Source organism: Mytilus californianus, unplaced genomic scaffold, assembly GCF_021869535.1.
Source record: "Mytilus californianus isolate M0D057914Y unplaced genomic scaffold, xbMytCali1.0.p SCAF_5, whole genome shotgun sequence".
Lineage (NCBI taxonomy): Eukaryota > Metazoa > Mollusca > Bivalvia > Mytilida > Mytilidae > Mytilus > Mytilus californianus.
The window spans coordinates 3449963-3466115 of record NW_026262701.1 but is presented as its reverse complement, the minus strand read 5'-3'; the positions used below and the strand labels follow the sequence as shown (position 1 = coordinate 3466115).

Below are 16153 nucleotides of genomic sequence, written 5' to 3'. Positions count from 1 at the left end.
ACCTTTGTCATAATGATATATACGGGATTGAATAGAGAATGGAAATGGGGAATGTATCATAGAGACGACAACTCGACAAAAGAACAGAAAACAGCCCAAAACCACCAATAAGTCTTCAATGCAGCAAGAAAATCCCGCACCCGGAAGCGGGCTTCAGCTGGCCCCTTAGCAATGATGTCTACTAGTTCAGCGAAATGGACGCCACACTATCTTTGGTTAAATACAGGAATTAGGGAGGCAACATAATTGTTGTATAAAATAGGAAAAAGAGGCACAACAGACGGATCTGATTTATCAGATATGATACATCGAAAGTGGTAGAACCAGTTTCCTCTAAAAGAGGGACGAAAGATACCAGAGGGACAGTCAAACTCATAGATCGAAAACAAACTGACAACGCCATGGCCAAAAATAAAAAGACAAACAGACAAATAATAGTACAGATGACACAACATAGAAAACCAAAGACTAAGCAACACGAACACCACCAAAAACTGGGGGTGATCTCAGGTGCTCCGGAAGGGCTAACTTTATTTCAAACCAGGTCCATTTTTATTGTCCTTCATTCTTTACTATGATGAGTTAATTTGCTAAAGTTCACAGTATCAAATACTAGTATTCATTCGTTTAAAGGTATTCACAACATTTTGTACCTTTCAAACCATTTAAACAAATTATAAATTTCTAAAGATGTGAACTCTAATTTCTATATTTTTTTGCCAAATTAAAGAAATTATAAAATTTTCAAGAAGACATTATTACCAAAAGTAAATTTTTTTATATACTGTTTACATCTATATGTCTTAGTTATTTACGTCATTTTGATGCTGTCTCATTTACATGCATCCCATATCTAATTTAATTCAAATACAAATTATTTCATATTGGTGAAAGTACAATTGGCAATTTTGTGCACAATGGCAATACGTAGCCCTAAATAACATAGTTTTATGGAAATAATTGTAACATGAGACTTCAGTATGTTGTATCATATTCTGATTTTGACCTAGTGGCTTCAAAGGCCATATCACTCTGTGAACTCTCAAAGGGTTAACTAGGGAAAAGCTCTTGCAAGGACTGCAACACCTTAACCATATCAGGATAAAAATTATAGCAAATGTCATATACAGACAATATATACTATGTAATGGATGTTGCAATGACAAAACGGCTTCTAATTCAATACTACAATCTAGTAGCGACAACATTTTAGATAACTTGGAAGATTATATGATATTGCTTGCATAGTAAGTTTTATAAAATGCAAATGTTAGGTAGAATGGAAAAAAATCGGTTTCTAGACAATAAAGACACAGGAAAGCCAAAGGGACATAATTCGACTCAAATAGAAAAACACCAACATTATCATTGGAAATGGCTTTTTTTCATTACAATGACTGAGCAACTGACATATTGCTCACATTTAATAATCAAATGAGTAAAGAGACCCATTAGAAAGGGAAAAAAACTTATTCATAAATCTAATTACCATAGAACTTTAAATTATACACAAACTTTAACGGGCCAAATTTCAACATTTAAATGTGAATAACTGAACCACAGTCATGATGACAATGACCATTACAGAAAGTAATATAGAATCAAAGATCTTTATAGCTCTTAATGAGGAATGAAGATACACCAAAAGGATAACACGAATAGCGAAAAATATTTGACAGTCAACTTAATCACACCTACCTGGACTACTCCGATCAAGTAAATCGTGAAAACATACTTTAGTTATTTTGAGACATATAAAACTACATATATAAAATATTGCCTATAAATTTTGACAATTAAAAATTACATTACTCTGGAATAGCAAATATAAACATATTTGAAACTTATTCAGACCCCAAGACTACTATGACTTACAATTTGGTGAAGTTTGAATTAAATATATCGGTCACTTTAATAGGCAAACTTGATTATCGACATTTGAAATATTGTTTTCTTTTGAAGAAATGTCAAATGAAAAGTAAATCAAACAGTAGATATCAAGTTATAAATAAGTAAAGTTGGGTGCTTATCGATTAATACAAACAGTAATCTGTACACATGTACTGTATTCCTTCCTTGTATCACGTGTATAGGGGACGATGATGGCGTCATCCATTAAGAGTCATATCGTTGATATAACTACATGTGCTATCTGTCTAGAGAAACTTAACATTCCGAAGTATTTACCTTGTTTACACACATTTTGTGAAAGTTGTCTAAATACCTATATTTCTTCTGGAATTGAAAAAGGACAAAAACAAAGTATTGAATGTCCGGTTTGTAGGACAAGTGTAACTGCACCGATTGAAAATTGTTCACCAGCGGAATGGATAAGAGGACTGCCTCTAAATTTTCTCATTGTTGGACTTTTGGAAAAGGAAAAAGTACAAAATCCGCAAAAACAATGTATGGTATGTGAACGAATGGAAGCAAAATCAGACGCCAGTTTTGTTTGTATTGAGTGTTCTGATCTGCTATGCTCTAGCTGTGTAAAACACCATACAGCTAGTAAACTTTTATGTGATCACGAAATCAGACCTGTGGAAGAAGTCGTTTCTGACTTGAAATCCTTGAAAACATTCAAAAACAAGTGTACCGAACATAAAAGTAAAGAACTTGAGCTTTTTTGTATTGACCACGAAACTCCGTGTTGTTCCATGTGTGTAAGTATTTATCATCGTAAATGTGAGAAAGTCATAGCAATTGAAGATGCTGCCAAGAAATTTTTAACTTCAAATAAAGTCGAAAATTTGAGAAACGAGTTGAAAAAAGTTGATTGCGATGTGAAAGATATTATTTCAAATCTCGATATGCAAGTTGGAAAACTGCAATCACAGTTTAATAACAAACAAAAGGAACTTGAAGATAGTTTCAATAATCTTGTGACCATGATTTGTAACCTGAAAGATAAACGAAAATCAGAAATGTTAAAACATTATAATGAAGCAAAACAAGATATTGATTTTTTGAAATTGGGCTTCGAAAATATTGATAAAAAAATTGAAAACGAACAGCAGATACTTGAGACATGTGTGACAGAGGCTTCAGAGACCCAAATTATGCTAGAGGTACAAAAGGTATACAAAAATTTAAATGGACATAAATCTTTTATATCAAGTCAGTTGGCAGATATTAAGGAATACAATCTTTCTTTTAAGAAAATTCCAGACATCAGCCTAAATTTAGAGAAGGCATTTGAGGTAGTCTTTGAATACTCAAAATCAAAAATAACTGTGAAATCTTGTAATACCGATATTTTAGCTGTAAATCGATTTAGAACGATACATCCTTTTTGGGCATCAAAGGGAGTTGATGCAATATGCTTTTCCGTATCAAAAAACATACTACTACACGGATTACTATCTTATGGATGTGCAGATGGGAAGTCGATTTGCAAAGTTACCGCTACTTTGAAAGAAAATACGAGTGAACTTATTGTAGTTTCAAAGAATTTAGATAGTAAAGAAGCTGAAAATGGTTTGCTTAGAATTATTTTTCCTGATCCAGTAAAACTTTCAACCAATACAAAGTATCATGTAGTGGTAGATATGGAAGGACCTAAGTACCAATATGGCATGCAAGGAAAGTCAACAATAACTCAAAACGAAATTGTGTTCAACTTTGAGAATTCGCAATATTCGAACCTTGATACAAACACAACCAGAGGACAGATTCCAGGATTTTTATTTAGTGTTACATAGTGTGATGATCCGTACTTTCATTGAAATTTACACGTACACATACATTTCTAATTGTGGGTCCTTAATTATGATTTCGTTGCTTGTATATACATCTGTACCAGACTTATCAGTAAGATACATAAAACAAAAGATTAAGGAAACACACGTAGTCCTTGCTGAAAACATGCGTTTCCTAAATATTTTGGTTTTATGCATCTTAAAAAGTTTACTTACAAGTCTAGTAAACACTATCAAAAAACATATTTCATCATTTTGCATTGGTAATTTTGTACCAGTATTATCCAGATATGTTACGATTTGAATATCTTAATTATAAAAGGGTTATATTATTCCTTCAATCTTGTTGGCTTCTGTGAAAATATGACTGGTGATTGTTCATGTTAAGTGATGTTTTTTGGTAGGTTTGAGAGTTTCTGGTGAAGGTACTCTTCGGACGCAACAAATCTATAAAGTATCATTTTCATTCGTGAATAGCCCAGACTTGCTACATCGGTACAGGCATGACAACATGTGAATTTATCTAAATCAAGCAATATATCTCCCTCATGCAAAGCTCGGATTCTTTTACAAATTTTGTTATACTTAAGGTTCTTTTTGGTTTTATCAGCTCTTCACTGTTTGTATATTTTTTCATTTTTCAATTATTTTGGCCTTATGCATCACTGAAGAGACATTTATTGTCGGAATGCGCATCTAGTACAGTAAAATGGTACTGTTAGTGTTATTATTTTCATTTGTCAGACATTAATTTATTAGGGACTTGATTTTAATGAAGCTTTAAAAATAAAAATATTGAAAAATAAAGGATTTCCTGGCTTTACATGTACCTTCATGCCCATGAAAAACCCAAAAGTATTATATAGCTTTGTGCTCAGATTTACAAATAATTATTGTAAAAAATAAGAAGATGTGGTATGATTGGCAACTCTCCACCAGAGACCAAATGACGTATAAGTTAGCAACTACATGTCACTGTACGTCCTTCAACAATGAGCAACACCAATACTGCTTAGCCAGCTATAAAAGGCCCCGAAATAAGAAATATAAAAAAATTCAAACTAGATAACTAAAAGCCTGATTTTTGTACAAATCAATAAACAAAAACAAATATTATATACATCAACAAACGACAACCACTATGCTTGCAGTCAATTCAGTACTGTTCAGTAGTTTTTCAGGCAATTCAGTATGACGTTAATGTGAACAGGTAAATAACAAATATTGAACAGTGTGAAGATAGACTGAACAGATCTTAATTGACTGTAATGGAATTGTCTTAACAGTACTGACTTTACCACAGTGGATATGTTGGACATTTGAATGAAATACTGAAAATTACTTAAGGTTTTATTGTGCAGTCTTTCAAGAGTTGTTCAGACAAAAAAATACCATTTCAGATCAAAACATGTTTATAATAGTGATAATTTTACATTTGTTGCTGGAAAAACCCATTCAGAACAAATACCTGCAACGAATCATATGCACGATTTTGAGTACAATGAAATCAACTATTAATAGTTTATATACTCCATTAACAAGTACTAACTAAATGTTTTGATTCTTTTAAACACACAAAATAAAAATATAATTGTCAATGCAAGTAGAAAACGATGGGTGAAATCTGCCTATATTTTTTAAATTTTTTACATAAAAAACAACCCATTGGTTCCTTCTTTAATTTTTTGACAGAGGTATGCTGCAGTTGAAGAGGGTATGTACCAATCAGTTGTAAAATTGTTTTTTTGTCATTTCCATTTCAACAACCAATCAATAAAGTGGTTAATAGATATAATTGACTTGTCACAAACTCCATTCAAATGTTCCAAAGTTTTAGTATTGGATTTCATCGATTGCAATAAAATGAACATTACATGTCATGAACGCACATCATTTTCTGATCGAAGAGGTATTTGGTGTTGAATTTCTGTGTTATTAGAGGAAAACACACAAGTGACATAATAATATATGCATTGCATTAGAATTAAATTAGCATATAATGTACATGTAAGGAAATGCAATTTGTCTGTCCTACTCTTAGTCAAGGTATTGGTTGTTTCAAAGAACCATCAGGAATTGTGTTTTTAAAACTGAAGGAACACTGTATCTTAACTCCAATTGCTGCTGCCAATGTAAAAGTGTAATGTTCACTGCCAAAAGTCCATTCATCAATCCATCTAACAGTAAATTATGAAAAATGTGAAAAATAAAACTTTTTTCTTCAGTATGCTTCGAACTAAAAATAAAATTTTATAAATTTGGTGCACCTGAAGTAGTATTCTAGATTTATCTTGATCAGGAACTTTCAAATCTAATAATTTGAAAGCTAAGGGTGTATCAGTACTTGAAAGCGATAGGAGCTATAAGACCAAAAAGGGACCTAAAAATAAAACCATATCCATCCATGGTCAAATTTGCGTGAGGTTGTTGAAACATTAGTTCCTAGTAAATAAACTGAGATTTTAAGAAGTTTTGTTTAACTGAATGGAAATCACACACCTTTGAGATCCTATTGAAGTTGTGAAGAATTTTGACAATATACTAAATATACAGAGATGAATAGATTGGATTTTTATAATGTTCAGTGGCAAATATATCAAGCATTTTAGCATGAGAACATATTAATTTGATATCATTGTTGATCCTGCTTTGTAGAATGACTCTCTAAACCAGACTTTTAAGGTACTGATTAACAAGGTAAGTCACCCTGTACAAACACATTATTCAGAATCTGAGCTGATCAGTGATTGTTGTACTCCTACATGATATGTGAAGAGTGGCAATTACTAATTCTCAAGTCTTAATTATGACCTGGTTAGGGATCAAACCCACAACCTCCTGCAATTGAGGTGAGCATGCTACCAGAAGAACACCAAGGTGGTTAAAGTTATCGAAATACCACCATATCTTATATACTGTAAAATCAAAATGTTTGCAATGTTTTTACTACTTTAAATGGGTACAGGACAGGTTTCTCAAAAATAAAAACTCATTTTGAATTTGTATTGTATTATTGTACACAATACTTCCTGAAATTGCAATAATTAATCTCACATTTTTGTCAATTGTTCGACAATCATAATAATAACTGCATGCAAATATTTCAGAATTTACCTTAGCAAAAATGATTATATCAAATAAAAAATAGATCAAATATAGATTTAACATTGTTTTATATAAAAATATACAAAAAATATATATAAAAATGTACAATATATGGTATCTAGCATCAAGATTTTGATTTGGAGAAACTGTTGATAGCTGGTTGTTTTTTATCCACTTTCTGTTTCTTTGTCTTGGCTGGAGTTTTAGAGTTCTGAAAAAATATCCACATTTTCCATTAAATGTGAAAGGCAAAATATGTTTTGGAGTTCACAAGAAAGTACTTGCTAATTTACATTTAGATCTTAATGAATATGGGGTCTCTCACACATTGCCATTCTATACATACTACAGACCATAGCATTCCTTACATGCAAAAATAGAAACGGTGAACTTCTATATATTTTTTATCACATAATACCACAGAGCATGACCTATTTTAATTTTTGTAAATAACCAAAATAAAGCCCTTATTTTTTTTTTAAGGAGAAGAAAGTGCTCATGGGAAAGATATAATTAAAGTTTGAAACTTCTGCTCTGATCATCACTAATCTCATCTCATGCACTTTTTGTTGGAATCAAACTTACAATCTTAAAAAATATTAGTCTTAATGATTCTTACTTGTAGAAAAATACTAACCATCTTTTCTGTATATGCCTTGAAAACCTGAAATAGAAAAAATATATAAATAATTTGAATAGAATAAAATAATAAAATAATAAAATGCTCTGCTGGGCGCAGCTTGATACGACCGCAGAGGTCGAACCCTGAACAGTTGGGGCAAGTATGGACACAACATTCAAGCTTGATACAGCACTGAATTTGGATTGTAATTAAATATTTGACACAGCATAGGTTTCTGACACAGAATGAATGTGGTCTAAGAATTAAAAATTTTTAATTTACCTATTCAAACCATATCATTATCATTTGCTTTTATATATAAATCATAAATAACCAATTTAAAATGGAAAATTTTAAAGAAAAAAAAAGGAACCCCCCCCCCCCCCCCCCCCAAATTTTTTGAACCCTCTTATGATTTATCACCCCAAAACTCAATCCCAGCCTTCCCTTTGTGGTATGGTACCTTTCAGTACAATTTCAGAGAGATCCATACACTTGAACACAAGTTATTGTCTGGAAACAAGAAAAATGCTTGTTTTTTTCCCCCTTTTTGGCCCCAAATTCCTAAACGTTTAGGGCAATTACCCCCAAACTCAAACCCAGCTTTCCCTTTGTGATATGGAACCTTGAAGTACAATTTCATAAAGATCCATACACTTACACACAAGTTATTGTCATGAAACTAGAAAAATGCTTGTTTTTTGCCCCTTTTTTGCCCCTAATTCCTAAAATTTTGAGGCAATTACCCCAAAAATCAGTCCCAGCCTTCCCTTTGTGGTATGGTACCTTGCAGTACAATTTCAGAGAGATCCATACACTTGAACACAAGTTATTGTCTGGAAACTAGAAAAATGCTTATTTTTGGCCCCTTATTCCTAAACGTTTTGGGAAATTACCCCCAAACTCAATTCCAGCTTTCCCTTTGTGATATGGAAGCTTGTAGAACAATTTCAGAAGGATCCATACACGAAAACACAAGTTATTGTCATGAAACTAGAAAACTGCTTGTTTTTTGGCCCCTAATTCCTAAAATTTTGAGGCACTTACCCCCAAAATCAATCCCAGCATTCCCTTTGTGATATGGAACCTTGTGGTACAATGTCAGAGAGATCCATACACTAACACACAAGTTATGTCTGGAAGTTACAAAAATGCTTATTTTTGGCCCCTTATTCCTTAACTGTTGGTACCATAACCCCCAAAATCAATCCCAACCTTCCTTTTGTGGTATTGAACCTTATGGTAAAATTTTATAAAGATCCATTCACTTAAACTAAAGTTTGAGTGTGAAAACCAATGTGTCTTCGGACGACGATGACGACGCCAATGTCATACAAATATACGACAGCAAAAATTTTTTGCGGTCGTATAAAAATTATATATAATTAGAATAGAATAAAATAAAAATTATCTATAATTTGAATAAAATAAAATAAAAATTATATATAACTTGAAAGAAACATAATTTTCTCAGAATATGATATTTCTATTTTGAGTGCAAAAATGTAACTATCAAAGTTTGAAACATAATTTAAGTGTTGTTACAGTTTGTCAAAATCAACAATCTAAGTTTTTAAAATATATGTACCTGTGCAACTTTTTTTTTCTTTTCAATCAATTATATAGGTAAAAAAATTTCTGTTGGTAAGGTAATTTTATAAGGAATTAAAACCAACTTAATATTCAAAACCTAATATAAGGTAATTCTAAATTATCTCTTGGTTTTCAGGCCTTTTGTTTTTAGCTCAAGAAATTAATGGTAGAGGAATCATTATCTTTATCCATCATTTTAATGTTCTAATAGTAAATCAGAATAATCAATATGTAGCAATGCTTTTGAAACCTTTTTCATAGCTGTAGATACGGCTGATTCTTGTAGTTCTTCCTCCGTCACCCATCGTAGAGGTCTGGTACTAGAGGGATCTTTAACGACTGTGTCGCTGCCATCCTCCTCCACTGTAAGACTGTCTATTATGTAGGTCTGGTGGATGTGTGAGAACAAGTGGACTACCTTTAATCATATATGCTATTAAATCTTTTACAATGATATTGCCCTAAGTGCTAGTCTAGTCATCATTCTATAACACTGTCTTTTGTTTGGTGGATGGGTGTTGGAAAACAAATGGACAACTTAGAATTGTATAACTTTATCTTTAATTATGATATTCAGAACTAAATTGTAATTTTATTAAAATTGCTTTAGACCAAGACTGTGGTGTTTTTTAAAACAATATGTAGAAAAGATTTCAATAACTTAAGCTCAAGAATCAATTGTGGACAGGTAAAATTATTTTTAGCAATTCCTAGATGAATTTGAATCCTCAGATTTTCCATAAAAAAATCAGTAACAAGCAACAAAAGTCCTATTCTAGCAATTTTGTATGCAAAGATTTTTCTACATTACAGCAGTTCTGTAGTAATCTTGATAAATTGCTATACATGAATTGTAAATTTTTGGGAAAGCAACATACATTTTACTCTGAATATCTCAAATGAAGGTTTAGGATATAGTTTCATTTTCAATTTTCACAACTGAATGCCAATAAAAAACTAGAAAATATCTGGTATTAAGTGTAGACCCTAATGTCACCTACTTTCAACAATTGAACTGCTGTTATCAATTTTGACCTTTAAACAAGTGGATTACCTCTCCAACATGGCATGTGGATGCAACAGTATCCACATGTAATCCACAGCTGTCTACCAGTAACTGTTGAGGTGATGCTTCTTTAGGATGGTCTTTATCTATCTTTACTGATGGGAATTCCCATAGACCTGCTAACAATCCTACAAAATATATAAATAATGTTCAACACTACGTCTTAATCGATCAGTAAAGGGATGGACTGTTGCTGCAGAGAGAAAAAAAAATAAAATTGTTTTAAAACTTCCTTGTTCACTGTAACTTATATGCAAGTCTTTAATGAAGGGAAGTGTTGCCTGTACAGCTTATTTTTTCTTCCTTTCATGTGTACACATTGTAGAGTATTTCAATTCCATACATTGGTTTACGAGATAAGATACATATACATATAGGTAGAATTTAATATATTTTTACTGTAAATATTTGGGAACTTATTTGAAAGGTGAACTTTCAAATCAATTGATTTAATTTAATCATATTTTTGGCAAATCCCTGTATACCCAATAATAGGAAGTTAACCCCCCCCCCCCCCCCCCCCCCCCGCCCCCTCCCGTGGTTTTATCTCACCTTTTTGTGGTCTCTGTACAATACAATATAATGCCTCTGACTTATTCTTCTTACACAGTATACACACTTTAGTCTGTTCTTCTCTAGCTGCTTTCTTCTTCCCCTTTCTGGGATAGTTCTGTACACCTAAACTATCAACACACAAATACTGAAGAAATCAGCAATATTTTTTTGTTGTATTGTTTGAAATATGGTTGACATATACTACACCTCTTCTTAATTCATTTATCTAAATGAAGGATTGTACATTTCAAGATTTTGTAGAACTAACACATTTTAAGAATTTGTTCTTCAACAAATTCTAAAACACAGGAAGTTGTACTTTCTAACATGCTTCTTTTGTGGAAAAAACTCTTGTTCAGTTACATCAAATACAGGCCTTAAAGTTTGACCCTTTCCAAGCACCTGAGTGGACCCTTGGTTTATGGTGGTGTTCGTGTTGCTCAACCCTAATTTTCTGTGTATTGTTTTATTAATGTGATTTTGTCTAATCCTCAGTTTTCTTTTGGTCATGGTGGTGTCTGATTTTATTGGACTTAATTTTGTTAATGGTCCGCCTTGTATTTTCTCTTTTCATTATAACAAGGCCAAATTTCCCCCAAAGTCGAATGGACAAGAAAATGAATATTTATACTACACATCCATATGTATAATAAGAGCTGCTAAATTCGTTTATGTAAAAATATGCTAGCTTCTTCCATTAATCTTAAAACTACTTCATCTGCATGTTATGGTAAATGCCTAAGTTTTCTTATAAGACAATATCAGACAGGCCAAAATATCAATTCCAAAAAATATATACTTCTAAAAAATCAGTTTGTTGCCAAATTTTTTATTTAAAACACAAATAAAAGTATACAAATCAATCAAAATTAGAAAATAAACATTGAAATGACACTTATAAAAGTGTCTTAATTTCATTCAGACAATTACTGTGTATTTACCTGCTATCCCATACCTCATTACTCTGAATGCATAATGGACAACTGTCAACACCTGAAATATAATAAATATGTATAGATAGCAGACATCAAATATATTTAAAATTAATTTCTACAAAACGAAGATGAAATTGAATTAAATGGTTCAAGGAAATCTTTTTAAATCTATACTTGTAATAAAACATATTTACTTTCAATTTCAATGATATAGTAGATAAGTGTAAACTAATGTACATTTATGTGTAAAATACTTTTTTATTATTCTTTTTAAATCAAAAAGCTGATAGCTCTGAGGTTGAAGAAGATACATAAAAGGATAACTTGAATTACCATGAAAGCAGACCACACCAACCCAGCCTGCTCTGTGTCATTATTTCTTTAGATGTTTTTTTTTCTTCCAAAAATAATAGACTTTAATTAATACTCATGTCTCCACCAAATCAGACTACACTGAACATAATAATCTACAAATTCTGTTGATTCAAATTAAATTTTCTATAATTCCATACATTTGTCTCAGCATGGTCAACTTATGGAGTTGATTAGGATTTCCTTGAAAGTTTTTCTGTCAAAGGTAGATAGTTTACTTTTGGTATTCTGACTTCCTTCGTATAAAAAAAATGACAGAACACAAACAGTCGTCATCAATGGCATTTCTTCCACCTCAGAACCCGTAACATCTGGTGTACCCCAAGGAACAGTATTAGGCCAACTTGAAGCCTTGTTGAACCAAAGAAGAAGAAACCAGGGCTTCCAAAATAAAATTGAGCCAACCCGCAGAACTATTTTTTTTAAATCCTGTTCTTAATCTCTGAAAACTTTGTAATTTAAGGCACTTAAGGTACGTGATGGACCTGAAACAATTACACTCAATCGCAGAGTCTTTTTCGTAAACGAAAAGAAGAAGAAAGTAATCATTGGGGACATTCCGACAATGTCTGACATGAAAAACTTCGTACTTTCGATATGGATCCCGTGAACTGACATTAGTTCGTACATTGATAGTTCTGTCAACTGACAGTGCATTGTTTGAAGTGTAAAGCACCAGCAAATTTACATATGCACTTGACTCTTTATTATCGCAATAACACACTGAAATATTCTGACTTACGTTTTAAAACGCATGTTTTCAAAAACCAGATGTTGACTTGATAGCGGTAAAGATCAGAACACAGATGGAAAAACTAAATCCGTGTATTTTTGTCAAGCATAATTGAGTTGTAGTCATCGTCACAACTCGGCTGATTCCGTACCTTTATCCAACTAAATTAACACATGCGTTCTACCAAATCCATTTTAAAAACATCCGGTTACAAAGTAAATGAATAACTTTAGATTGAAGATTAGTAAGATGGAATCTAAAAATTAACATAAACTAGACATCATTGAGATTGGTTTTTTAAAGCCTAACTGTACAATTGATTTATAAAATGATGCAGACACTATTTTACAAACTTGTAACCGATCATGTGTACAAATCGGTGTCGAGATGAGGCATGGAAGTTATAAAATTGTATAGCACCTAAATGGATACATCAACACTTCTGGTAACGGTTCAATGATTTCAGATTTTGAAACAGCCGGCAGTATAGGATTTCAGAAGACTTCAAAGTCTTCTTCCACCAAAAACTAACTAGAGAGACATTTATTGTCCTTTTTAAAAAACTAACCAAAGAGACATTTATCGTTCGAAATGCACATCTGGTGGAGAAAAATTGGTACAGTTTATGTTATAAAAGCAACCAAATATTTCATGATCAAAACACTGCAGATGGGATAGCTTTTCATAGTATGCATGTTTACGTTCTCTTTGCATATGGTAATTTCGGGTTGTCTGACTTAATGTTATGTGAATCTAGCACCATCGAAAAACACACATCAAGGAAAAAACACGTCGATAGTTCACTGAGAAAAATATTTAAGTTTTAGCGTGTATTTGTCTTTGCTGACTTAAAAAAAATGAATTATTATTATGTAATAGTATAGTCATAAAACTTATAGTAAGACAACATTAATTAATAGTGTGCATTATGAATTATCATGAGAGAGAACATGTTTATTAATGATATCAAACTTACAACATTCTATATCAGTGATGATAGGCTTGGTCCTATCCTTTGTCAGTTCTTTTGTTTTCTCCTGTTTATCAAATTCTACCTGAAATCAAATAATAGAACACTAGACTGTATAAAATGTTTTAATTTGAAATATTCAACTATATTTCATAATTTAGTGTTACAAAAAAAATCTTCTGGAAAAATATTCAAAGCATACATACATGGGTCAATTTTTTTGTTTATCTTTTTCCATGACAATATATATAGAATACTCATTTCAAAACATAAACATTGTACATAGATCTAAGGTATATGAACATATATAAAGAATCAATCCTTCAACTCTAATGTTACTTTTAAAAATATTAACTTCCCATTTTTGCCAATACAAGGAAATAAAGATGATACCAAGAGGCAATCAAAGTCAAAGGCAACACCAGGGAAAAAAAATAACTCGACAAAACATCACACAGAAAACTTAACATTGAGCAACGTGATTGATTGATTGGTGTTTAATGCCACTTTCAGCACGATTGGCTATTCAGTGGGGGTCAGTTTTTATTGATGGAGGAAGCTGGAGTGCCCAGGAAGAACCACGGCCTATGGTAGGAAAGCTGACAATCCTAAGTCAATTAAGACTGGAGTCGAATGCACCTGCAATGTGCAGTGTCCGAACTCACAACCTCAGTGTTGACATGCTAGTGATAAAGTAGTTGAACTAATTGGACCACTCTTCAACCGAGACCCTTTGAGCAACAAGAACACCACCAAAAATCAGGTGCTCTAGAATGTTAAGTAGTTCCTACTGAATTAAATTGCATCAGTTTTTATTGTTCATTGAAAATAATATACAATTATTGTCTTTTGATGAGGTAAATGTGTGGTTTTATTGACTTTTGAAAAACTGATATTCACTGAGGCCAACGGCCGAATTGAATGTCACTAGGTTTTTCAAAAGTCAATTAAACCACATATTTACCGAAACAAAAGACAGTAATTGTTTTATTCAATGTTCCGAGAGAGAAAAATATGTTGGAAATAACAGTTATTTACCAAAACCAACTAAACTTCAAACATTGTATCGTTATTATACACGTAAAAGCACGCGACGTTTTGCGTGGTGAATATACTTTTTCCGCAGGTGAATATGCTTATTTATTCAAAATCCCATTCATATAGAAAAACCTACTAAAGTTCTTTCAATATGGAATAAAATACTATTATTTGTTCCATTCTATTATGTCATTAATACCATCTAAGAGATGACACTTTAACATCACAATTTAAACCCTAGGTTAAATACCTTCCTTGTTAGCAGGAAATCATGATAGGAAACACAAGCCAAAGAATATACTATCAACTAGGAGGTATCTGCTAGATAAACTACTGCTGCTGGACAAAAAATAAAGACATATTAAAAAGACCTAAAATTTCATGATTTTAGAATCTGGAAATGTGACAATATTATTACCTCTTTGTTTGCTAAACATAAGCTTCTCACAGGACATGTGTTACAACTTGGTGTCTTTGGTGTACAAATAGTAGCTCCTAACTCCATCATTCCTTGATTGAAATCACCTGCCTTGTCTGGGTCTACAAGTGAATTAGCATGCTGCCTAAAGAATAAAAAACAAAAGACTTTCTTATTGATTTTCAGGAGATACCAGTTAAACAGGTTTTGTGGATCTTTAAAACGCAAAATAAACTGTTCAGACCAAGGCTTCCAAAACGGTCATATATTCCGGACATTTGTATAATGTCCGGTAAAAGTCAGGCTGGGCAAAGCATGAAACGGACATCTACTTCTTAGTTTTCAAGGCTTAAGAGACGGTCATTTAAACATATTTCGCGATCTTTTTGACCCAACCTTTTGCCTTTAACAACCACACATTTCCGGTCATAAAAGTGACATGATCATTAAGTACTATCAAAACAACCCCTACTTTAATACCTTCTCATTTTAATCAAGGCTAATTAGTTGTCGAACAGCTGAAATTTACCTGTTCAGGTGACAGGTAAACTATTTTGAACCGGACATTGATCGGTCTATTCAAAGTTATTTTCTTACATTTCAGCGGTTTGCATCTAATTAATTAAGTTAAAAAGATTTAAATTATCAGAAATATGATTTGATGAAAAAATTAACTAGAGGCTCTCAAGAGCCTGTGTCGCTCACCTGACTCTACTTTGGTTTTAGAAATCATGTAAAGATAGATAAAAATCATAACAGATACCCAAATAATGATTGAGGCCAAATTTTGATTAATATTGGTCCCGTTATTTAATAAAATATCCTGGTGGCCATCTTGAACAGTAAATCGACTGCAAAGTAACAACACTTGGTCAGCAACTCATAAGGAACATTCATGCCATGTTTGGTTCCATTCCATTCAGTGGTTCTCTAAAAGAAGACAAATGTATGTATTTCCCATAGGGTCCTATGTTAAACTAAGTCCCCCGCTGGCGGCCATCTTGGATGATGGACCGACTGCAAAGTAACAACACTTGGTCAGCACCTC

The 16153-nt window shown here is 32.4% G+C and overlaps 2 protein-coding genes across 2 annotated transcripts in view; one reads left to right on the top strand and one right to left on the bottom strand.

Annotated features, from left to right (window-relative positions):
* The first annotated feature begins 2100 nt into the window (after positions 1 to 2100).
* LOC127700724 (transcription intermediary factor 1-alpha-like) lies at positions 2101 to 3752 on the top strand. Its single transcript, XM_052204333.1, has one exon. It carries the CDS (start codon positions 2103 to 2105, stop codon positions 3699 to 3701), a length of 1599 nt encoding a protein of 532 aa, XP_052060293.1. The 5' UTR covers positions 2101 to 2102; the 3' UTR covers positions 3702 to 3752.
* A 2912-nt stretch (positions 3753 to 6664) lies between these two features.
* The window catches only part of LOC127700203 (adenine DNA glycosylase-like), a 45369-nt gene continuing 35880 nt past the window's right edge, over positions 6665 to 16153 (bottom strand). The window contains exons 9-16 of the mRNA XM_052203610.1: positions 15106 to 15250; positions 13656 to 13734; positions 11581 to 11632; positions 10637 to 10767; positions 10073 to 10212; positions 9269 to 9436; positions 7441 to 7467; positions 6665 to 7014 (exon numbers count right to left, since the gene is read on the bottom strand). Of these exons, the coding sequence (XP_052059570.1) occupies positions 6928 to 7014; positions 7441 to 7467; positions 9269 to 9436; positions 10073 to 10212; positions 10637 to 10767; positions 11581 to 11632; positions 13656 to 13734; positions 15106 to 15250 (829 nt within the window). The 3' untranslated portion in view covers positions 6665 to 6927. The remainder of the gene's footprint in view (positions 7015 to 7440; positions 7468 to 9268; positions 9437 to 10072; positions 10213 to 10636; positions 10768 to 11580; positions 11633 to 13655; positions 13735 to 15105; positions 15251 to 16153) is intronic.